The sequence below is a fragment of the Labeo rohita genome, chromosome 6, assembly GCF_022985175.1.
Source record: "Labeo rohita strain BAU-BD-2019 chromosome 6, IGBB_LRoh.1.0, whole genome shotgun sequence".
Lineage (NCBI taxonomy): Eukaryota > Metazoa > Chordata > Actinopteri > Cypriniformes > Cyprinidae > Labeo > Labeo rohita.
Genome location: NC_066874.1, coordinates 35,171,851 through 35,196,818, shown reverse-complemented (window position 1 = coordinate 35,196,818; position 24,968 = coordinate 35,171,851). Strand labels below are relative to the sequence as shown.

Here is a 24,968-nt window from a genome sequence, read left to right as displayed (position 1 = left end):
ACATTTATTTTTGCTTCAGCCTGAGGCTTATTCATTTAAATTTTTGGTAGGAAAGGGTTTTTACATTTGCTAAAAGTAGAGCTTTTTATATTAAAAACAAGAAGCAAGTAATTCATTACTTGATGATACATAAGTAATGCAATTATTACTTTTTTAGGGAGTAGCACAGTATTGTAATGCCTTACTTTTAGAAGTAACTTTCCCCAACACTGTGTGTGTGTGTGTGTGTGTGCGCGCTCATTAAGTGCTCATCAGGTCAGTGCTCATTCACTGTATGTCACTGTCTTTGTATCCGAACTCCACATTAACATTCTTTGGCAGTCTAGAGCACTCCACGAAACGCTGCTGCTGCCGTCACTTTAACTGTGCATGCAGAGAAGACGTGAAGATATTCAGTTCATGAATAATTAACTACATTTAGAGATGTTGTTCTGATAAAGTGAGTAATGATAACCTGTGTAAAAGTCACCGCCATGATGCTAGACTGTATCGAGTGGTTGGTGGAAATCATCATATACAGAGAATTCCTGTTAACCTGAGGGTGCAGCCTGTGTGTGTGTGTGTGTGTGTGTTTGTACATTTCAGCAGGTAATAAGATCTGACAAGATTTCAGAGAGCACTTTACTCTATCTTGATGATTATATTGCCATTCCTTCAGTCTGGTAATTGTAGCTGATCCGAGTGTGTGTGTGTGTGTTTACATCAGATGAGCTTGTAGTTTAGTAAGCGAAAAACCACTCGCTGCCTATTCAGCAGTACTGTATACACCCATACATCCTCATGCCAGCCTGCTCTGGGTGTGTGTGTGTGTGTGCGTGGGTGATTGTGTGTGTCTCTTTCTGTGTGTGTGTGTGTGATCAGGGATGTGGATTAAATGTTTTTCATTCTTCAGTAATGGCTCGTTTGGGCTCCACCAGAGATCACATGATAACCACTCATTATGACGGCAGCAGTGATTCCCATGTGAACGTGGTTTGTGCACCAGGACCATCATGCATCACTTCAGTGCACTACAGTACTTTGAGATCATGGCATCCATATGTACTGTATATATCAAAGGCTTGATTCTGCTGAAAACTGAAAAAAAGGTTTATATTATTCTATATATTTAAAAAAAGAGATTTCTGTGATAATAATATTATATATTAAAAAGTTTTATATTGTTTTATTAATGTTTTATTATTATTCTATTATATATTTAAAAAATGGTTTATATTGGCTATAATATTATAAATTAAAAAGTTTTTATTTTATTTAAATTTTTTTTTAATTATTTGACAGGGACAAGAGACAGTCAAAAAATTGCACCAGAATTAGCTATAGAGCTTAATTTCCTCTGCTGTCTCCGGAGGAGAGTATCAAAACAAATTTCTACAAAAATTCCCTATAAATACTACTACAAAAAGTTATACAAATTTACAACTCACCGAAGTTATGTAGCCATTTAAGATACAGAAATACTCTGACTCATCTTTAACCATATTTTCAATTGTAACTTAAACTGTGCTGGAACGCTGCCTAATATTAATTGGTAAATTATTCCAGTGATTAACAGTTTTTACACAAAACGCTGAACGACCAAAATCAGTAACTCTAAATTTAGCTGCACGATCAGCTCTTGATGAGACTCCAGTTTAGAGTTAGACTTATTGATATTTAAACGATGGTGATGTCTGTTGGGTTTCTTGTCAAATACTTATAAATACTTTATTTTACTTTATAGTAATCTGATTACTTATAAAGGTCTAAGAGTAGAGTAGATTTTCCTGCTTGTGACCATGATGTAATTCAATAAGAAAAATGAGAAAAGATCAATGAATTCAAAAGGATTTTTGAAGCTGCTATTAAAAGTTGAGTTGTCACTGCTCAGACTGTTTTTCAAACATGTTTTTCACATGTTAAATGAGAATCTAAGATGTTTAAAATCTGGGACAATTTGTAGTTTTTCATCATGAACTAATATATCCGGTTCGACCTCCTCCTTTTTAATTTTAAATTGCGTACGTGCACTTTTCAGAAAAAGTTTATATTGTTCAATTAATCTATATTTTCTATAATATTATATATTTAAAAAAAATTTGATTTGATTTGATTATTTTTGCTTTTGGACACTAAAACTAAAGATAAGATTACTCTCAGATGAAAAACTCTCTCTGTATGGAGCAGGTTGTGTTAAAACTAGAATGATAACTCGGACAATTCTGAATTGAATCTGCATCATTAAAGAATAGATGAGTTGCGTTATTTACACTCATCTGTGATCTGATCTGAGCTTGCGTTGTTTCTGTCTTTTTTGTGTTTCTTCATGTTTCCTGAAGAAGCTGATGCTGCAATCGCAGCCGGTTCTTCTGTGATTCCTCAGAACATCGTCTCTCATCACCGCTGCTTTTATTTCGTCAATATTTCATTAACGCTTTCATCGAATAAATATTTGATAGAGGCAGGCGTTGTGAATATAGGACACACAGTAGTAGTCTGATGGTCACTCTGTAGTGCACTAGATCTTCACGTGTGCTGTCGTTCATCAGCGATGTGATGAGCTCTGCTGCTCACAGGACAGATTCGTCTCTCTTGTCCGTCTGAAGATCCCAGCATGCTCTTAAAGAGTGTGAGGGGGTAAAGTGAACACTTTACAGCTCTAACACGCTTCATGAATGTTGAATGAAGCTCCAGAAACGCAGGGACGGGTCTGTGACGGAGGAAAGGAGAATGTTTATTCCTCTAATCCGTTTATTTACTGACACGGACAGTTTGCAGAGGCGTTTCACGCTGTAAAGCAGATGTTTGAGAGATGACTTGAGTGGGTAGTTAGTACGAGTAGTTAGAAGAGGCTCTCCAGAAACTTGTTTAGACTCATGCGGATGTTGTTTACACTGATGTTTGTTAAAGTGCTTCTGTTGATTCCTTGCATTCTGCAAGAAACCATTTCCACTGCTCGTATCTAAACGTTCGTAAATCAAGATGCATTTACTGGAGATGCACAATGACTGAACATAAAATATGTTCAAGCTTAAAACAAGAACAAACATTTGCCAGTGGAGTCATAAAAATCAACTTGTTTTTCTTTTGAGTTATGTTTATTTTTCGGAGCCCATTGGCAGATACTTGCTTGTTTTAAACTCATTCATTTTCACTCGCTCACTTCTTATCTTCTGTCATTGAGCATTTCCTGTGTGTTTTGGTTTCTGAATGTTTAGATATCTGTGCTGGAAATACTGAGGAAGAACAGTGCATTTGCACGGAATTATAGACTTTTTGAATTAAAATGTGTTGAAATCAGTGCTGCACGACATACCGGTACTTAAAGAGTATCACGATACCCTGCTTTTAAAAGCAGTACGACTCTGCATTTTACTAGTAGCGCTACTTTAAGAATGCGTTTTAATAAGAGGCGTATTTCTGCGTGTCTGTGTTAGTGAATGATGCAGACGCTGTTTGGTTTACGACACACTGCCTCTGCCGCCTCAATATATGAGCTCATGAACACATGAACAGTATCTCCAGAACTGTTCTTAGAGTCACTTCATGAACATTTTACTGTTTCTTTTCTTATGACTATCGTCATATACAGGTCTTCACAGCAACCCGTCAAAATAAAAGTTTGGTATTAATTGACAGTCAGAAATATATTGATATATAACTTAATGTAAAGATAGAACTACTACTACTAATAAAAATATTATTAAAACAATGTTTAAGGAATATTTACCAGAAAAAAATATTTACCAGAAAACTGTAAATACACAGCACAGTATTTCTGGGGAAAAAAGTAATAAATAGCCTATAATAAATTAATTCTTTATCAAATCTAATAATCCTTTATAAATTCATTAGACATGCTTTTGATTATTAAAATGTAATGTAACGATTAAAATAGAATCCAGAAAGTTAATGGAAATTAATGGAGCTTCACAAACAAAACTGAATTTGAGAAAAATAATATGTATTTCACAGGGCCTTAAAAACAGTCATTTTCGTTAAACTTTTAATAAATTGCTGTTAAATTCTGCAAGTTTCATGATTTCAATTAATTAGATATGCTTTCTGATAAATGTGTATATATATATATTTTTTAATGTAACCATTAAAATAGAGTCTAGAAGAATTTAAATGGAATTTATGAAAAAATAAAACAGATTTCAGATTTCCCTCTGTGTTTCATTTGTGTCTTTGTTTTATTGTAGTTGTCCTTTAGTTTGTTACTTGCATTATTAATAACAAAGGTAAAATAACAAAACAATGACTATGTCATGGTATAAATTGTTGTTGTGAAATATATCATGAAATAAGATTTGGCTTTATCCTTTAAGTTAACTTACCATTATAGCAAAGATCTCTACACACCTGTAGACTCGCTAGTTATTCACCATAATCCTGTGTAGTGGCACTGGCATGTGATTTATTATTATTTTATTTATTTATTTTTTTGAAAGGACGAAGATCAGATGTGATAGACAGTTAGTGTAAGTTCTTCTGTCACTAGTTAGTCATGTTTACACATATTGGTTAAACTTTCAAACCGGTTTCTGTGTGATCAGCCTGTTGTGTTTTACAGACATTTTGGTTCATTTCTGTGCTGATGAGCAGCCGTGAGCATTTCTGTGTTTCTCTGATGTAGTGAATCTGCTGGATTCAGGCGCCGGAGCTTTTATCTCAGCGTGAAGCGTCTCGCTCTCATTACGTGAAGCATCAGTGACTCACAGCTTTATTAAACCTCTGAATATCACTAATTAACCGAGGCGATTTAGAAGCGGCTGCTCGGATGCTGCCAGATATCCTATTCCTCTCTGATCGTTATTGATCCATTAATTCATATCAGACGCTGCCGTGATGAGCTGTAATCTGAATATCTGGCATCGCATCATTATCATCGTCTCACAGAGTCATTATCGTCTCCGTTACTGACGGATCGTCTGATTATGACAACGCTGAACAAACATCGGCCTGTTTTACTGCGCGTTATCAAACTCATGGCTGATTAATAATGTGCTCAGATTGATATGCTGTTTAACATATTCCTTTTATTTAAAACATCAAAAATTCAAAATAAGAAAATTTAATTAGTTTGGAATAGAGCTGTTGAATTATTAAACCAAACAGAGTATTAAAATAAAGGAACAAATGAAAATAAAATAAAAGTGTTTGTTTCATGTAGGCAGCTGCATTTTTTTTTTTTTTTTTAATTAAAAATACAATAAATGCAAAACACAAAAACTTTTTCACTGAACTAAAACTAAACAAACTAAAACAAATGAATAAAACCTATATGTGACCCTGGACCACCAAACCAGTCGTAAGGGTCTTTTTTTTTTTAATTGAGATTTATACATCATCTGAAAGCTGAACAAATAAGCTTTCCATTGATGTATGGGACAATATTACAGCTATTTGAAAATCTGGAATCTGAGGGTGCAAAAAATCTAAATATTGAGAAAATCACCTTTAAAGTTGTCCAAATGAAGTTCTTAGCGATGCATATTACTAATCAGAAATCAAGTTGTAATATATTTATGACAGGAAATGTACAAAATAGCTTTATGGAACATGCTTTTTACTTAATATCCTAATGATTTTTGGTATAAAAGAAAAATTAATAATTTTGACCCCTACAATGTATTTTTATCTATTGCTGTAAATATACCTGTGATACTTAAGATTGTTTTTTGTGGTCCAGGGTCACATATGGACTTTTTAAAAACTGATAAAAAGACAAAAAAAAAAAAAGCTAAAAGTATAAAAAATAAAAAATAAAATCAAAAATTTCTAAAAGTGTGTGTGTGTATATATATATTTGTTTTATTTTACAGTAAAATCATCCATTTTTCCTTTATGCCAAAAATCATTAGGATATTAATTAAAGATCATGTTCCATGAAGATATTTAGTAAATTTTCTACTGTAAATATATCAAAACTTAATTTTTGATTAGTCATATACATTGCTAAGAACTTCATTTGGTCAACTTTAAAGGTGATTTTCTCAATATTTGGATTTTTTGATTCTCACCTTCCAGATTTACAAATAGTTGTATCTCAGACAAATATTGTCTATTATAACAAACATACATCAATGAGAAGCTCATTTATTTATTGAATCTTAATTTCAAAATTTACCCTACAACTTTTTTTTTTTTGGTCCAGGGTCACAAATATATAAAATTATATATATAAAAAATGTATTATGATAAATCGTTTATTTTATTAACTTATTTTCATTTTGCATTTTTAGGATTTAGCTTTTCATCAGCTCTCAAACTTTAGTTTGGGAAACTCTGATTTAGATTAGATACAGTACATTTTTGTGTTATTGCATGTCCATTAAAAAGTGCAAATAAACAGTGAAAGGTGTGGTTGTTTTGTTCAGTGATGAAAATCATATCAGCATGTGCTAACAGATTATTGACTCTGCGAGTGTTTGCTGGTCCTGCAGAGATTACTGTAATTATCTGTGTCTGCTGATGAGGAAGGAACAGAGTCTGTGTGACGCTGAAAATAAAGCGCGGCAGTGATGAGCGCGAGCATCTGTTGATTGTGTGTGCGCGATTCGCGCGTGAATGTGCAAGTCATCTCTCCGCTCATTAAAGCCCACTAGAGGTCCTGACACGAACCCACACGCGGGCGACCTGAAATCTGCCCGTTCAGAGCGCTCATCATCCTCATCCTCATCCTCATGAGCGGCACTGATAAGATGAGGGCGGCGGCGCGGCTCTGCACTTCCTGTCTGTGTGTTTATTGGAGTGGGTTTTATCTTTCTGGAAGCGTCCGTGTCTGCGTCTCCTCCCTGCGCAGGAATGCAGCGGCCGCACCAAGAGGATCTTTCTCCTCGTCTTCTGTGGGAGGAGAATGAACGTGACTCTGTGTGTGACTGTAAACACGGCACGCGAACAACACCGAACTACACGTCTGACTCTAATGAAGTGTTTTACACAGCTCAATCTAATGTGTTTTGTTATACAGCTCATTTCAGCGCATCTTCATTTCCTCTGCTGTGAGAAATGAGACGCATGAACTGATAGCGTCTGATATGAAGAACCGTCTCGCTTCCTCAGTCCCTCTCTCTGTCCTTGTTTCTTCTTCAATCAGCTTCTCTTGTCTGTTGGTGTCAAATATAGCCGTCCATTAATAGTAAGTGTGTGTGTGTTTGAGAGGCAGATTAAAGGGGCCCAACTCTAGAACACAGAGAAAAGACCAGAGTGCACTTCAGGAGGCGTTCAACACACACACACACACACACACACTTGTGTGAGCCTGTGTGTGTTTAAGGTGCTTTGAGCATGATGTGATTAGCACAGGGTTATTATCGTTAACTAACACAACCCATAAAAAAGATAATTTTTGTTACTTAAAACAATTTGTTTTAATTTGGTGCATTTAGTTTAATTTAGTACTTAACTAAAACTAAATAAACTAAAATAAAATTAGAACAATGAATAGTAATAAAAACAAATATAAATAAATCAATAAATAAATGTATGAATGAAACTACATGGACATGGTTTAAAATAATAATAATATTTAATAATAATAATAAAAATGACAAAAACACAACAAAATTACCAAAACTTTAACCAAAATTACAGAAAAAAACATGAAATATAAAAATGAAGCAAAAATGTAAAAATATAATCTAATTTAAAATGTGAACAAAAACTATAATAATATCTCAATGATTCTAATAAAACCCCCACTAGATTAGACGCTTTCATGGTCTAAATTAAAAATAATGTATTATTTAGTTATATAAGCAGTTTGTCCACACTGAACGTATCAGCCAATCAGAAAACATTTGATGTTTAATGAACAATTTTTAGGAATTATTCATGTTTTCCTGTGCTTGGGGGTGAATATTATTTATTTATTAATTTATTTAATTTTATATAAAATATTTGTTTTTATATTAATATAATAAATGTTATATATATATATATATATATATATATATATATATATATATATATATATGTATATATTACATTTACAGTTAGTCATTTAGCAGACACTTTTATCCAAAGCGTCTTACAAATGAGGACAATGGAAGCAATCCAAAGAATCAGCAATCTTAAAGGTTTCTTTTAAAGAATCGAATTAAAATAGAGAGTGCTAGAGTTAGAGGGTCAAATAAAAAAAATTAATTTGAAATATTTTAATTTTTAATATATTTTAATATAATGAAAACAAATATGACTGATAAATATAGAGCATGCTGGCAATGTGATGTTCGTTCTGAGAACGTTCAGATGTTTGTTTCTGTTTGTCTGCCGAGACTGCATCAGCTCATTTAATAATCGTGGGGTTTGAGTGCTAAAGTCAATGTTTAACTGCATTCTGACACATTTAACTCTCATTACAGATTCTAATCATCATATCCTTCTGTTTGTGTGTCAAGCACTTCATAATTAGCTCTTGTTAGCCATTATGTTTGTGCTTGAGGGGTTGAGAGTTCAAAGGTCAAGGGCTGATAACATGAAGCACTTCAGCATTTGTACCGCATCGTTCAGAGCTGCTCAGCTTTCATTTCATCAGTAGTCCAGTTAATCACTCAAACACATTTCCCAATTATTTTGAAATGCGAAAATGAACTGACTTTGAACTCTAAAATAAAAAGTGAAAGTAAAATTGGAACCTAGACAAGAACCTACTTAGACAACACACAGACACACCTGTGATGTTTAGTGAGTTTGTGTAGGTCGTGAGCTCAGGGTTTATGACGCAGAGGGTGTGTCGGTTCTGCACTGTGATTGATGTGAATATTAATCTGAAGGGACGTGAATGAATATCTTCATGTGTCTGTGTGTCTCCTCACAGTGCGATATCTACTGAAGAACAACTTGAGTCCTGATCTGTGTAACGAAGACGGACTGACGGCTCTACACCAGGTAAACACACACACACTATCAGTGAATGAACCTGTAGTTTCTGATCAGCTCCAGCCTGTTTATTACTCATCTACTTCACAATGAAGAGATGGACGCGTCTTTTCATCTCTTATACACAATAGTGTTCATTATAACCTGTGCTGATTTTGTAGAGTCTAGTTTTAGTTGACTAAGAGTCTGGGAATTTTAGTCTAGTTTCAGTCATTTAAAGTTTACTCACATTTTAGTTATGCTGCATAAAGATTAACCTGATAACGACAATTACGTCTTTAAAATTTTGCTGCCAAAATAACAGTCCATTTAAAATGTTATGTGCTTTTATTCTTTTTTTTGTTCTTAAAGTTGACATCATTGCATACTTATCCTTTGCTTTATTTTTGCTGTTTTGTTATATTAGTATGCGGTGTTGGGGAAAGTTACTTTTAAAACGTAAAATGTAATGTATTACAATGTTGCGTTACTCCCTAAAAAAAGTATCTTAGTGTGTTACTTAGTTACTTTTTATTTGAAGTTCTTTATTTGAAGATCAAAAAAGTAGTGCATGAGAAGTCCTTGAAAGTCCTGTACTTGTATTTTACAGTATGTGTATGAATCCTGGTGGTGTCGTCTCATGTTTGTCATGGATAGTAGGTCGTCAGTGGGTGTTTTCATGAATCCGTGTTCATTGTGCTGCAGCAGTACTGCAGTTGAATGCAGCGCACGTCTCATGAGGAATTAGTTCCAGCTGCTCTATCATAGTCTTTATTATTTCTGTAAATGTGTTTACCGTAGATGAGTGTGTTTGTTTCCACTGCCGCAGCGTTCACTGTAGTCCATCCGTCCGTGTGTCCGTCTGTGTGTCTGTGGGTGTTCAGCGGTGATGAAAGACTCTCTTTGTGTTGTTCTGCTCCCTTTTTCACTGCGTTTCTCTCCCAGAATGCCTCACACTCTTTCCCCAGGCTGGATGGTTAGGATTAAACGACAGACAAACAGACTTTGGCGTGTGTGTTTGTCGTATCTTCACTGGATTAATGCTAGTAAACAAATCCTCTCTCAGATCTGTCACAGTGTTGCTTAACTCTTTGATCTGAAGGTATTTCTGATTACAATAAACGCTTGAAAACAAACAAACAAACATCATCAGGACTCACAGCAGCGCTCCATCTGATCTCCTGCAAACGTCTCTCTTCTCTTGAGGATTTGGAGGAACACCGGTCGATGTGTTTTAATGTGTATGTCTGGATGTTTGCACCATCTGAGGAAGTTATTAGTGAGGTTTACTAAGTCAGGCATCGCTATTACTAGTGCTAATAGTTATCAGAACAAACCCTTTTGCATGTAAAACATCTATAGATCAGAACATCACAGAGATATGAGGGTCCACTAAGAAACCCCTAAGAGAACACCTTGGAAATGGCCCAGCATGCAAAAAACACCCAGAACATGCAATTTCTAACACATTACTAGACCTTCTGTGAACTGATTGTACTGGTGTCAGTCTGTTGACAACATATGAACCTACATCCTGAATCCTACTGGAAAATTCCATCCCCACCCAACACACACACACACACACACACACACACACACGTCTGAACTGGAGTTGGAAAATCTGATTGTTTTGCAGCTTTTGTTTTTGAATTTCTCATGTTGTTGTGAATTTCTTTACAAAATGGACATTTAATGAAATGTTTGAGTTGCAGTGTGAAATGATGGAGCAGCAGCATCTCACTAGTGTTTACAAGCAGTAAATGAAGTTTTGACTTCTAGATGAACTTCTCTCTTTCTGTCTGTCTGTGTCAGTGCTGCATTGATAACTATGAGGATATGGTGCGGATCCTGTTGGCTCACGGAGCGACTGTCAACGCTCAGGACAATGAGCTCTGGACGCCACTTCATGCTGCAGCGACGTGTGGACACACAGGCCTTGTCAAGATCCTCATCCAGCAGTGAGTCTGTGTGTGTGTGTGTGTGTGTGTGAGTCTCTGGTTGATGTTTTTGTGGAAAATGATACATTTTATTTTTGAGGCTTCACAGATGAATAGAAAGTTCAAAAGAGCAACATTTATTTAAAACGGAATCTTTTGTAACATTATAAACGTCTTCACTGTCACTTTTGATCAGTTTCATCCTTGATGAATAAAAGTATTAATTTCTCTAGTAAAAACCCAAACCTCAGAATAGTAGTGTGTATATTTTTAAAGGATTAGTTCACTTCCAGAACAAAAATTCACAGGTAATTTACTCACCCAGTTGTAATCCAAGATATTCATGTCTGTCGTTCTTTAGTCGATAGGAAATTCTGAAAACATTTTAGAATTTCTCTCCATATAGTTGATTCTTTGGTGCCACGAGTTTAAACATCCAAAATGTAGATTAAATGCAGCTTCAAAGGGCTCTAAATGATCTCAGCTGAGAAAGAATGGTCTTATCTAGCTAAACGATTGATTATTTTCCAAAAAAAAGAGACAATTTATGTACTTTTTAACCTCCAGTGCTCATCTTGTCTAGCTCTGCGTGAACTCTGCATATTCCAGTTCAAGATAGTTACTTTATGTCGAAAAACTCCTATGTAATTTTGTCCTCCAACGTCAAAATTGTCCTACAGTACATTGCTGTTTTACTTTTATTTGTAAAGAGTGTTTGATCATCTTTGCATGTTCACTTTGTAAACACTGGGTTGGTACATCTGCAGCGATGTAGGACGATTTTGAAGTTGGAGGAGAAAATAAGATGGGAGTTTTTAGACATACTCTAATTGTATGGAACCAGAATACACAGAGCACACACGGAGCTAGACAAAACGAGCATTTGAGGTTAAAAAGTATGTAAATTGTAATTTAAAAAAAACAGTCGTTTTGCTAGATAAGACCCTTCTTCCTCGGCTGGGATCATTTAGAGCCCTTTAAAGCTGCCTTTTGGAAGTTCAAACTCACGGCACCATAGACGTCCACTATATGGAGAAAAATCCTGAAATGTTTTCCTCAAAAAGCATAATTTCTTATCAGTTGAAGAAGGACATGGATATCTTGGATGACAAGGGGGTGAGTACATTATCTGTAAATTTTTGTTCTAGAAGTGAACTAATCCTTTAATGCAGAAACTGTTCTGGTGTGATCTGTGATGATCTGGTCTCTCCGCAGCGGCGCTGATCTCTTAGCAGTGAATTCAGACGGTAACATGCCCTATGACCTCTGTGAGGACGACCCCACGCTCGACATCATCGAGACCGCCATGGCCAACCGAGGTGAACTTCAGATCCTCCAATCACTGCCTGTGCTGATGTCATCAGACGTTTGATTTATTTTATGAGTTTGTTTCAGAAGATTACGACTCAGGATGAGATCTGAGTGTTTCAAGTAGCAGATCTCATTACTGAATGACGAGATTTGGAAAGATTGGATTTTTCCGTTCTGGTTCTCACTGCGATTATGACGTAAAACACTGAACAGAACAGAAACAACATTATTAAAATTCATCACCCAACAGTCAAGCAGTGAGTTTTTAATAACTGATCAAAAGTAGTTTACTGAAAGATCTAGATGAATTCATCCTGAGCTCCATTAGAATAATTTATGCTCATTATTTCCCAGCGTTTTGTGTGATTGTCGGTGTCTGACGGCCTCAGCCAATCACACTCTGAATCAGATCAGCTCTTCCCACTCTCTGTTTGATTGACAGCTGTATTAACCAATCATTGTGTGTGTGACAGGAATCACACAGGAGATGATCAATGAGACGAGAGCAGCGGTGGAGAGGAAGATGCTGGGAGATATTCAGAACCTCCTGCAGGACGGAGCCGACATCAACCAACATGACTCCCAGGGGGCCACACTGGTACAGATATTCTATTTGAACATTCAATTTTATTAAATGCTCATTTCAGCATTTAAAATACTTGCATTGCTAATTTCTATTTCATAAAGGCATTTTTTTAATTAAAGTGCATTAAGTTAATTATTTTAATGCATTAACTTAATGTGACCCTGGAGCGCAAAACCTGTCTGTGGTGTCAAGTGTCACGGGTATATTTGCAGCAATAGCCAAAAATACACTGTATGGGTCAAAATGATCAATTTTTTTTTTAATGCCAAAAATCATTAGGATATTTCATGTTCCATGAAGATATTTTGAACATTTCCTACCGTAATTTTTTTTTATTAGTAATATGCATTGCTAAGAACTTCATTTGGACAAAATCTTTCAGATTCCAGATTTTTAAATCGTTGTATCTCAGCCAAATTTTGTCCCATACATCAATGGAAAGCTTATTTATTAAGCTTTCAGATGATGTATAAATCTCAATTTTGAAAAATGTACCCTTATGACTGGTTTTGTATTCCAGGGTCACAAATGTGATTTATTTGTTGTTTTAGAGTTGAAATAATTAGTATCAGTTTCTCCTGTGAATCTAATAAAGTCAGGTTTATTTATATTGATCTTTTCACAGTACACATTGTTTTCAAAGCAGTTTTACAGACAATCAGGATGTTAGTGTTTGTAATATCTGAACATGTTCATGGCTGATAGTGGCATTCATCAGATCAGAAGTGGTTGTGATACAGTAGCTGCAGGTGTTGAAGTGAGTGTTGGAGTTGTTAGTGTTTTTGGAGAGGTTGATTATGTACAGTCATTAACCAGGCTCTGACTAACCGAAGAACTGGATTGTTGTTTACAGCAGTGGTCTTCTGTTGTCTGTGATCGGGGTTAATGCAGCACGGCTCTGCCGTCTGTTTACACGCTCTCCCTTCATCATTCAGATACCAGACGCTTTTACCGGAGCATTGTGTCGGTGTCACGTAATGCATCCGCCGACACGCTGAGTGTGTTCAGAGCCTCTCAGACGGAGTGTTGATGTATTTATGATGCTGAATGAAAGCAAATGAGATGAACTGGAGTATTCAGAATGAACATCACAACATGCTGAGCTGATGTTTTCATCAGACACGTCCCGCTCCTGTTTGCTCCAGTCTAGTGATCGGCCTCATGGGAGCCGGATCCGCCCATACTAATGTGTTTTAGTGCCGGTCCTGATGGATGATAACATTTCCATCTGCAGTAGTTGTGTTGCACATGCAAATCGAATTCTTACTCTTATGTAAATACTACTGTGTGAGTTCTCATTCGGCTCATGTTATGTTTATGTGTGTGTGTGTGTACTTGTTTTTGCTACATTGTGGGGACCAAATGTCCCCACAAAGATAGTAAAACCTGATATTTTTGACCGGCCTGCGGTCTCCACAATGTTAAAAAATGATTAAAAATAGTAAATGATGTTTATCTGAAAGTGTGACGATGCAAACATGTTTTCTGTGAGGGCTAGGTTTAGGGTTAGGGTTGGGTTAGGGGATAGACAATATCGTTTGGTCGGTATAAAATCTATAGAAGTCTATGGAAAGTCCCCACAATTCACAAAAACAAACGTGTGTGTGTGTGTGTTTTCAGCTGCACATCACAGCGGCGAACGGTTACGCACAGGCTGCAGAGATGCTGTTAGAGGGCGGAGCCAGAACGGACATGAGGGATTCTGACGGGTGGACGCCGTTACACGCTGCAGCATGCTGGGGACAGGTACACACACACACACACACACACACACACACACACACCATACACTCAACACACATACACAAATACAGTAAAATAAACAGTAATATTATGAAATATTATTACAATGGGAAACAGTTATTTTAAGAGGTTAGTAGAAGAGTAAAGAGAGACTTCTTTCTAAAACATAAAAAAAAAATGTATTCTAAATTTTCGACCAGTAGTTTATGTATGTGATGGCTGATAACCATTAATTGGCTTTTAAATATTATAATTATAATTGATACTTAATGTCTTATAAATTATTATAATTGTTATAATCATCACTATTATTATAAATCTAATTTTTGTCTTAACTATTTTGTCATAACTATTGATTTTAGTTTTAATTTTTTAGACAAAAAGTATAGATTTATAATAATAGTGATGATTATAACAATTTATGATTTTAACAAAGATGACTATACCAATTATAAGCATCTTATAAACATTACAACATTGTAATGTTCTGTATGAAAGATGAATATTAATTTTGAAATGTACAGATGGAAGTAGAGCGCCTGTGAAGTGTCTTTAACTCCTCAAGTGTTCTTGAAAGTTAAATGTTTAGTGTAATCTGCCAAGTTAACGATCATGTACATCACAGCAGATTGAGCGAGCAGTGCATTTATTACATTTACATGTTCATTTAACCAAAGCCACTTACAAATGACACTATAAAAAATGCTCAAAATGTAATAATTCATCAGTAATGAGCATTCGCTGGTTATTTTAGAATTATTTATATATAATCAAAAAACGTATTTTTGTTATATTTTCAGATTTAATTTTAATTTTAGATTAGAACTTTTTTATTAGTTAGTGATTTTAGTGCTTCAACCTAAATTTATTTCAGTTAGTTGGTAAGGCAGCATCTCTAATTTATATTTTATTTCAGCTATATTTCAATTAACAAAACTATATTTCCGTCACAATAATAACCCTGGCATCCACAGTTAAATGGATAAATGTTGATGGATGTGTCCGACTCATCACTCTGTAATAATGCTAATGAATTCTAATAATAACACTAATGAATGCTAAAAACGATGAATCTTCTCCTGCAGGTCCATGTGGCCGAGCTGCTGGTTTCTCACGGTGCCAATCTAAACGCCAAGACGTACATGGAGGAGACGCCCATAGGTACGAACCCAAACCCATCAGAATGAACCTGATGAGACTCTATTAATGACTGAACCTGATCCCGCTCATTACAGCACAGAGTTTACGCACGGACAGTGATTTTGAGTAAAATAGATCTTTATAATGCAGAAAACAATCAGCGAGATGAATGCCAGAAAACATGACAGTAATCATTTGTTTTTATTATTCGTCTGCTTTTCTTCCTGTGTTTTAAGTCTCTCAGTGATGTATTGTTGTGAAGTGAATGTTGTGGTTTATCTGGAGACTCCTGAGCGTCTGCTCGTCTGTGAAGGTTTATGCTCATCATAAAATTAATATTCTCCTCTAAGACCGTTTTTATTGCTGTCAGTAGTCGTCTGTCTCAGAATATGACGCTAGTTAGTTACTGTAACCAGCGCTGATCTGGAAACGCACGAGACTCAGGAAAACGGCAGTGAAACACTCATCTGTGTGATTGAGCGTCAGAATCAGGTGTTTGAGAGAGAAGTGAGATACGTCCCTCGTAAACGCCAGACTGGACTGACAATCCAGTATCCCATGATTCATAGCACTTTTTCCTTTTTTTTAATAGGACAACTTCATGAATAAATCTCAGTAGACAGTAAAAGCCCAGGAGCATTAATCATGTATGTGTGTGTGTGTGTGTGTGTGTGTTCAGATCTGTGTGAGGATGAGGAGTTCAGGAATCATCTGCTGGAGTTGAAGCACAAACACGACATCATCATGAAATCACAGCTGAAGCACAAGACGTCACTGTGCCGCCGAACCAGCAGCGCCGGCAGCCGCGGGTACATCACACACACACATTCGTGCATTTGTGGTTTATGGGGACTCTCCATAGGCGTAATGGTTTTTATACTGTACAAACCCTATTTTTTATCGCCCTACACCTAAACCTAGCCCTCACAGGAGACTGTGCAAATTTTTTGAATTTCATAAAACACTGTTTAGTATGTTTTTTAAGCCTTTTGTTTTACGGGGACACAGGAAGTGTCCTCATCAACCATGTTTACGTTGTGGTACCCATGTCATTATACACATTTGTCCTCATAAACCACAAATGCTGGAACACACATACATTTCAATATGTATACATGCTGACACCTGCTGGCCATTGATGAACACTGCACATGCTGATTCCTCAGTGAACTGGTGACATGGCATAGACTCCTATTGTTTTATATACGGTTCTACTCATAAATATAATCTGACAGAACACATGCTGCAGTTTTACAATAAGCAGATCCCCAAAAGGAGGTTTTGTCAGGTTTAGTTCACTTCTGGGAACAAATTTCCTAAAAATATGGTTACATAGGCATAAACACACACACATACTGACACCTGCTGGCTGTTCACAAACACTGCACAGATACACACACACACACACACACTGCTGGAGCTTCACAGACACATCAACAAACAAGAACTGCTCCGTTTCCATTGAATGAAGTCGTCAGGTTTGTTAGCCCGTCTTAAACTGGTCTGTTTTGTGGTGATTATGTCACAATTTCACGTGTGTGTTCTCTTTGTGTGTGTGCAGGAAAGTGGTGCGGAGGGCCAGTCTGTCCGACAGACACAATCTCTGCAGGAAGGAGTATCAGACCGAAGCCATCGTATGGAGAGGAGGACGAGAAGAAGAGGAGCGAGAGCGAGAGTCTGACCAGGAAAACAGCCATTCGGTGAGTAAAAACTTTACTGCACTCAGAAACCAAACACAGAGCTATGATGATTCATATGATGATGATGATGATTATTAATTAATATAATAATGGTAAAATATTATCAGAATTAATAATAATTATTTATTAGTATTATTATTAACAGCAGTAATTTTTTTTCATGTTCAGCCCATTTAAAAAAAACACTAAAAACATTAAAAAATATATATTTTTTACTTTAATTTTAAAATCCTAGAATTTTAGCAAAAGTAATATTTTGTTAAACTTTTTAAAGTTTCAAACAACATATTAAAACAGCCCATTAAAAGCCCTGGATTCTTTCATTCCAAGTATTTTTTAAAACCCAGTCAACTTGAATTTTCGATTATTGTCTTAAATCTATTATTAGTAGTAGTAGTAATAATAAAGTAGTAATAAGTAGTAATAATTTTTTTTTAAATATAAGCATATTAGCAACAGTGATAGTAAATGTTTTTTTTCTGTATTTTTTTTTTTTTACATAGAAAATTAAACACATGAACCTTTGTATTTTATTCATATTTTCACAATGTGAAATTTCCTTTACTTTTTTTAAAATTGCATTTTATTACACAGCAAACTGCAATGTAGTTTACAGTAGTTTTTAACATGCTCTTCATTCCAATTCTGAGATACATATCATAATCCATATGTTCTGGAGCACATAGTACATATTTGATTAAAGGATTAGTTCAGCCAAAAATGATCATTGAGTCATCACTTACTCCCCCTTGTGTCATTTCAAAAACAAAAGACTTTGTTTTATCTTCTAAACACAAGTGAAGAAGTTTTAAAGTAATCTGTGAGGTTTCTCTCCAGTTACTGAAAGTCCAGGTAATCACAACATAAAAGATCCAAAAAGTTCATAATTGTCTCAAGCAGTTTAATCCAAGTCAGTGTGGTGCAGAAATCACTCTATCAGAAGAAGCAGTGCACAGATTCACTGTAGATTTGAATGTTAGACAGGAACTTCAGTTGTGTTTTGTGTTGATGTTTTGACTTCCTGTTTGCAGACGCAGCCTAACGATGCTCCTCGATCACCCGGGATCTTGAAGGACGGCAGGCGACAGAACGGCACCATCTCCAGCGCTCCAGCACCGACCGCTTCTAACGGTGACCCTGTGACCCCTGACCACCGTGACCCTGACCCCTCACCCTCCGTCGAGGAGCCCAAGTCCAAAGATCGGCCACAGACGCTGTCCGAACTCAAGAAGCAGCGCGCCGCCGCCAAACTCCTCACCCAGCCCGTCCTCAACGGCCACCTGGGAAACGGCTCCACCAAAGCCAGTCCCGAAGATCCGCGCATGCCGCTCGTCTCGTCCAACGGCAGCGCGGTCTACTTCACGCCGGCCAGCGGAGACCCGCCCCTGCTGAGGTTCAAGCAGCCGATAGAAGACGATGATCCCAAGACTCACAGCTGCTGCTGCGTCTCTTAAATTCCGAGCGTCTGATTGGTCGAAGCCCGTTAGTGCTTTTATTTCTCATTCCGATCCTGGAAGTTTGAAGAGGCGTTTAGGAGAGTCCGATGACCCCTCTTTGAACCCTGCGCAGGAACACGAACTTCTCAACGGAGGAAGGAAATGATCTCATTCAGGCTTCCAGGTTAAATGTTTGACTTGTGCTTCTCTTTTTCACTTCCAGCCGCCGACCGAACAACAGTGACGATTCATTCCACCTGTATAATGTGCGATTGTGCAGATCTTCACGTTCGTGGTGTTGTACAGACAGACAGACGTGTTCCTGTGGGCGGCCGCCGCTCTCCTGTACAGTATTTATTTGTATATGTGCATAGAGTCACTCTTCTATAAGATTATTTATTGTATTCCAGAGAGATGAAGTGACGGATGCAGCACAAACCAGTTCGGGACGCGTCAGTATTTTTCTACGACAGTGTTATGAGGACCAGATGAAGTATTCGAGCGCATCTCACGCCCAACTCACATTTCACACTCAAATCACAACAACTGCATAGCCTGTGATATTTTGTTGCATGGTGATTTTCACAATATTTTAACTCCAAAAGCTGCAGAACGACTGTAATTTCATTTAAATCAGCAGCACAATAAATACTAACATGATGCAAAAATGCTAAATAATTGAAATAACTTATCAGCTTAAATATATCATTACTTTTTCAATTTCACAGACATTTCTAGTGAGATTATGTGAAACACTTACTCTTATGAAAATATCACAGTGCAAAACAAAAAAAATCCCCAAGTTCATTTGATGTGAAATATGACTTAGACGTGTTTATATGAAGGAAGCATTGACCGAACCCTTCGTATGCACCCTATGAAGGCTTTATTTATTTCGTTGGATCTGCTCGATTGTGACGCTCTGCTCTCGAGTGCCAAAGTCTTCCAGAACGATGGACGTCAGAAACGGCCAATGAGGTTCCAGTGCCACTCCCGTAGCCCAGCCCACTCCTCAACACTCGCTGCGTTCACGCGTCAGAGGCGGGAAGGAATGTAAATAATGCTTGGAATGCGTTTCCCTCAGATGATGGAAATGATAGCGCAGAAATGTGAGCTGATGTTCACGAAGGGCACGAACAAATCCAGACGCGCGCGCACAGCCGTCAGTCGTAGCGTACGCTCCTACACTCCTACACTCGTGCAGTATTCTGTAGCCTGTGATTCTGAAACTGAAATAGAAATATGAGTTCACATGTGAGGAGTTCTGCTTCCATTTCTACTGAGGAACATGAAGGGAAAAGAGCATCACAACTACTGATTTTATAATTACTGGAATATACTGATCACTGTATTAACATATTTTCAATAAATTGTATATTTTGATCAGTTTCTAAACCGTTTGTGTCATCAGTGCTCAATGAAGCGTGTCTGATCAATCAAACGCTGCACAGATCTCTGGGATTGTTGGTGAATTGTGGCGACCGCAGGCTGATGTTTAAGGAAGTGATTATTGAGTCATCAGCGTGTTTGTAATCCACTGGCAAATGATCAGCTGCAGTGAGTCAGCAGTCATCCACCAACGAGGAAGAAAACACAGAAACACGTGCTCGCGGTAAATATTGATTCACTCTGTTTTCATCAGCTGCTCTGTGATCCTGCTTTTGTACTCCAAATTTATTTCATATTTAATTAACATTTTTAATTTATAATAAACTCCTGAAAAATGACGTGACTTACAGAATAAAACTTCAAAATACTTTAATATACATTTAAATAGAAATGGAGTATTCTTGTAATCAAAGCTGAATTTTTCAGCATCAGTGTCACATGATCCTTCAGAAATCATTCTAATATGCTGATTTGCTGCTTAACAAACATTTCTGATTATTAGCAATGTTGAAAACAGTTGTGCTGCCCAATATTTGTGTGAGACGTGACTAGAAAGTTCAAAAGAACAGCACCTATTTGATATAGAAATCTTTTGTAACACGTCTTTACTAATATTACCTTTAAGGCCTGATCAAACCGTACAGTTATCAATGTTGAAAACAGTTGTGCTACTCAATATTTGTCTGGAAACTCTGATACATTTTATTTTTCAGGATTCACAGATGAATAAAATGTTCGAAAGAACAGCATTTATTTGAAATAGAAATCATTTGGAACAATATACTGTACCCTACTGTTCAAAAGTTTGGGGTTAGTAATATTTTTGTTCTTTTTTTTTTTTTTTTTAAAGAAATTAATACTTTAATTCAGCAAGGATCTGTTAAATTCTGACAAAGATGTTAGAAAAGATTTCTGTTTGAATAAATGCTGCTCTTTTGAACTTTTCACTGATAAAAACTTGAACGCAGTATATATGCTTTTTTGTTCTCATAATATTCTGGTTTACTCTTTGTTCTTTTACAATCTGGGTGTTTCTGTGAATGTGGGCGATGCCGTTTAATCAAAGGATCAAACTCTCAGTGAAAGTCAGAGGGTGGAGAAAAATAACGCTCTGCTTTTCTTTTTGGTTTTTAATGAACTGCTTGTCTTGTAGATTGTAGAACAGCAGAGGAAAATGACTCTCCGTAGGAAACATTAGTTACTAAACAGATAAACAAAGGCACAGCGGGAGTGAATGGCATTGAGGGGGAGGATGTTACACACACACACTCAAACACACACTTTCTCTCACACTCACACACTTCCGTCGGTCACTGTGTGATTCTCTGAGGGTTTTTGCTCTCAGATAATGAATAAACTGCAGTGCCTGGCGTTTATAAAGCCCCTCTATCTCATGAAGCAGCTCTGAGCGGAGGGTGTGACTCCATCCGGCCGTTTCCATCCTTGATTCTTGTCTTTTGTTGAACCTCGATGGTGGAGTAATCTTCTGAACTCCACCCGAGCAGACCAGTACCTCACAAAGTTCAAGAAACGCCTCAAATGTTGAAATACATTCATTCGGCAGGTCTGAGCTCTTGTTTAGTCTTTGGATAAAAGCTTCTGCAAACAGCTCATAAATCACAATGAATCATCATGAACTAATTTGTCAGCATAAAGGGTTGAGGGCGTTTTTAATAAATCGATTCAAAGAATGTAAAGATGCAGATTCATGATCTAGTTCATTTTGAGAATATACTAATACATTAACGCCTAAATGATCTTATAATCTTTAAATGACACCAATGTCATTGTGAAATATGATGATCTGATGGGATTTATTGCTCAACGAGTGTATGAGTTTAATTGCATAACAGTTTTATCTTCACGCTTGTGCAACACATTCATAATAATGCAGGAAGGATTTTGAGCTCATTGCTTTTTATTAAAAGAAACATTGTGAATGCAATAATTATCTGACAGCAGTGATCTGTCAAACACGCAGAGATGAACGCAGATCATTGTATGGTTTGATCAGGCCTTACAAAAAGTGTTACAAAAGATTGAACTTTCCAGTCACACGTCTCACACGTTTCACACAAAGATTGTGCAGCACAACTGTTTGATAATAATCAGAAATGTTTCCTGAGCAGCAAATCAGCATATTAGAATGATTTCTGAAGGATCATGTGACACTGAAGACTGGAGTAATGATGCTGAAAATACAGCTGCGCATCACAGAAATCAATTATAGCTTCACAGATATTTACATGGAAAACAGCTATTTGAAATTATAATAATATTTCATCTTTTTTTGTATTTTTGATCAAATAAATGCAGCCTTGCTGATAGAAGACTTTTCAAAACCATTAAAAAAAATCGTTCTCACTCCAAACTTCTGCAGAGCACTGACAGATAATTCTTTTTAGTGTAGCCTGCATTTATTGCAGGAAGGCAATTTAAATAATTAGGCTTTTTTTTTTTTTTTTTTTTTTTAAAGGCCTAACAGGATTTTGTACTTTTGAAGGAAGGACATACAAACACATCCAGACACATGATGATGATTTAAAACATCTTCATCTTTTGAAACAGGAACAAACGTCAAAATATCTCATAGTGAAACAAGATCATATGTGACCCTGGAGCACAAAACCAGTCTTACGTCACTGGTGTATATTTGTAGCAATAGCCAAAAATACATTGCATGGGTCAGAATTATTGATTTTCCTTTTATGGCAAAAATCATTAGGAAATTAAGTAAAGATTATGTTCCATTAAGATATTTTAGAAAATTCCTACTGTAAATATATGAAAACTTAATTTTTGATTAGTAATATACATTGTGAAGAACTTTATTTGAACAACTTTAAAGGCGATTTTCTCAATATTTTGATTTTTTGCACCCTCAGATTCCAGATTTTCAAATAGTTGTATCTCGGACAAATATTGTTCTATCCTAACAAACCATACATCAATGAAAAGCTTATTTATTCAGCTTTCAGATGATGTATAAATCTCAATTTGGAAAAATTTACCCTTATGACTGGTTTTGTGATCCAGGGTCACATATGTTAGTTCCTCCTGGTACGAAACACATTGATCACTGAGACAAACGCAACTGTGTCATTTTAACACTGAATATCTTAAGTGCGCGCGCGGATCCGATCAGGTGCGTCTCAGGTTGTTTTTCATGGCGGTTTTCCAGCTTCCCCTTTTAAAAGCACGTGTGAATTCCACAGCAGCAGCTGCACCAGTGACTCAGTCTGTCCTGCACCAAACAGCCTCAGTCAGCGGGTGAAATGTCAGAGATGTACAGTTTATTTAAATGAGAGAGAGAAGTTTCACCACATCCGGTGACGCCGAATTACGCACAGCCACTATGAATGTGAGAGTGGCGCTTCTCCCTGCAGCTTTACTGGTGTTGGCACCGAACTCATATCGGTCTCTCGCGTGTTACATTTCACTCCCGGGCAGTTTGCCCGCACGATTAACATGTCAAGACAAGGCTTGTTTTACATCCGGATGGGGAGAGAAAAGGACAGTTAGAGATGTGCGGCATCAGCGCTCACATTACACTGTGTAAACCTCCTCAGCGTGAGATTAAACGACACTTTCAGTGACTTAGTGCACCTGCTCTTATTTGCGGCTCTTATTTGAACGTTTCATCCAGTGAACGTCGGCAGCGAACGGAGGGAGGCGGGTCTTCACGGATGATCACCGATCAGCTGAGGCGGGCTCGTCACACGCTCACGCTCGTATCATATTTAGCGTTATTCCCGTTTATGTCGGAGCGATGTTTCACTGTCGGAGGAGCGTTTCTGCAGCGTCTTTATTCCTGCAGCGTCTCAACTTCACCGGACCGCTGCAAGAAGTCAACGCGAGCCGCTCATTGCGTAACTCCCGCGCGGCGTGCTGCAGCCGTGTTTACCGACGATTAACTGCAAGCAAACCTGTCCTATCCCGTTCCTGTTTACACGAGACTCCGTTCGGGTCGTCGTCTGATCTCGTTACACACGCGCGAATGGCCGCGGCGTTTGCTTTGAACGCTGCGGCGCCGCGGCGGGAATACAGCGACGCGAGGAACCGCGATAGAAACGTGCTCAAACTCAGTGAACTTGAATCGTTCCCATCTGTTCGTTCTTCGGCTCCTGTCACGATCCAAACGAGACAATCGTCCACGACGCCCGAGAAGACGCGAGATGAAAGCGCCGCTAATATTCAAACGGTAAGTCAAACATGATGAGTTACAATCAAACTGTTTCTGTTTAAAATTGTTACTTTGTTGCGTGCTGTTTTTTTTTTTTTACAGTAGCGGGTTCTGGTGTTCTTGAACGTGCTGTGTTGTCTTTGTTCCGCTCTGAGCGTTTAACCTTGTGTGAGTAGTTTAGGTCGTGTTTTTCGCTGTTTATTGATCGGGTTTGATGTTCAGGTTTCTTCTCAATATTTATATTGTTATTTTACTTCCTCTGTCTGGATACAGAAACTCTCTCTTGAGGTTACTACAAACTCTCTGTTCTTCTGAACGCAGTTTATTATGGTGCACTGGCTCTGCTGCAGATGCAAACGCTATTATACCATTCACGGTAATGCTGTGGTATTTTAATCAGGGTTCTAATTGTTTGCACTGACTGGTTTTTTAGTTTTAGCTCAACAGCTGATGTAGTTAGTCATCTTTCACTTTCACTGTAATGTCACGCTAGAATGCAGATCATTCCTGATGACGCCGCTCTTCTGGTTTGGTTTCTGTGTGTTTATGTGAGTGTGTTTGTTTACTTGTTTAACTAGTGAGTTCCAAATGCCCTCACTTCTACTGTGAAATACTTTGTCTACCCACTAGTGAGGCATTTAACAGCTTGTCACTAGTTTAAATGTATAAATCAGCCAAAAGCTGTTGTTGATGTGACTC

General features: G+C 37.1%; 2 protein-coding genes across 4 annotated transcripts in view; both read left to right on the top strand.

Moving 5' to 3' along the window:
• The window catches only part of ppp1r16b (protein phosphatase 1, regulatory subunit 16B), a 42,819-nt gene extending 23,301 nt beyond the window's left edge, over positions 1 to 19,518 (top strand). For both annotated transcript variants that reach the window (XM_051112844.1, XM_051112846.1), the window contains exons 3-11: positions 8,804 to 8,874; positions 10,657 to 10,802; positions 11,997 to 12,100; positions 12,566 to 12,690; positions 14,299 to 14,424; positions 15,507 to 15,582; positions 16,241 to 16,370; positions 17,123 to 17,261; positions 18,293 to 19,518. In XM_051112844.1, the coding sequence (XP_050968801.1) occupies positions 8,804 to 8,874; positions 10,657 to 10,802; positions 11,997 to 12,100; positions 12,566 to 12,690; positions 14,299 to 14,424; positions 15,507 to 15,582; positions 16,241 to 16,370; positions 17,123 to 17,261; positions 18,293 to 18,715 (1,340 nt within the window). In that variant the 3' untranslated portion in view covers positions 18,716 to 19,518. The remainder of the gene's footprint in view (positions 1 to 8,803; positions 8,875 to 10,656; positions 10,803 to 11,996; positions 12,101 to 12,565; positions 12,691 to 14,298; positions 14,425 to 15,506; positions 15,583 to 16,240; positions 16,371 to 17,122; positions 17,262 to 18,292) is intronic.
• A 3,879-nt stretch (positions 19,519 to 23,397) lies between these two features.
• fam210b (family with sequence similarity 210 member B) overlaps positions 23,398 to 24,968 on the top strand; it is a 5,693-nt gene continuing 4,122 nt past the window's right edge. The window contains exon 1 of one of the 2 annotated variants that reach the window (XM_051113330.1): positions 23,398 to 24,287. In XM_051113330.1, the coding sequence (XP_050969287.1) occupies positions 23,856 to 24,287 (432 nt within the window). In that variant the 5' untranslated portion in view covers positions 23,398 to 23,855. The remainder of the gene's footprint in view (positions 24,288 to 24,968) is intronic. The other variant, XM_051113331.1, reaches the window with a different exon arrangement.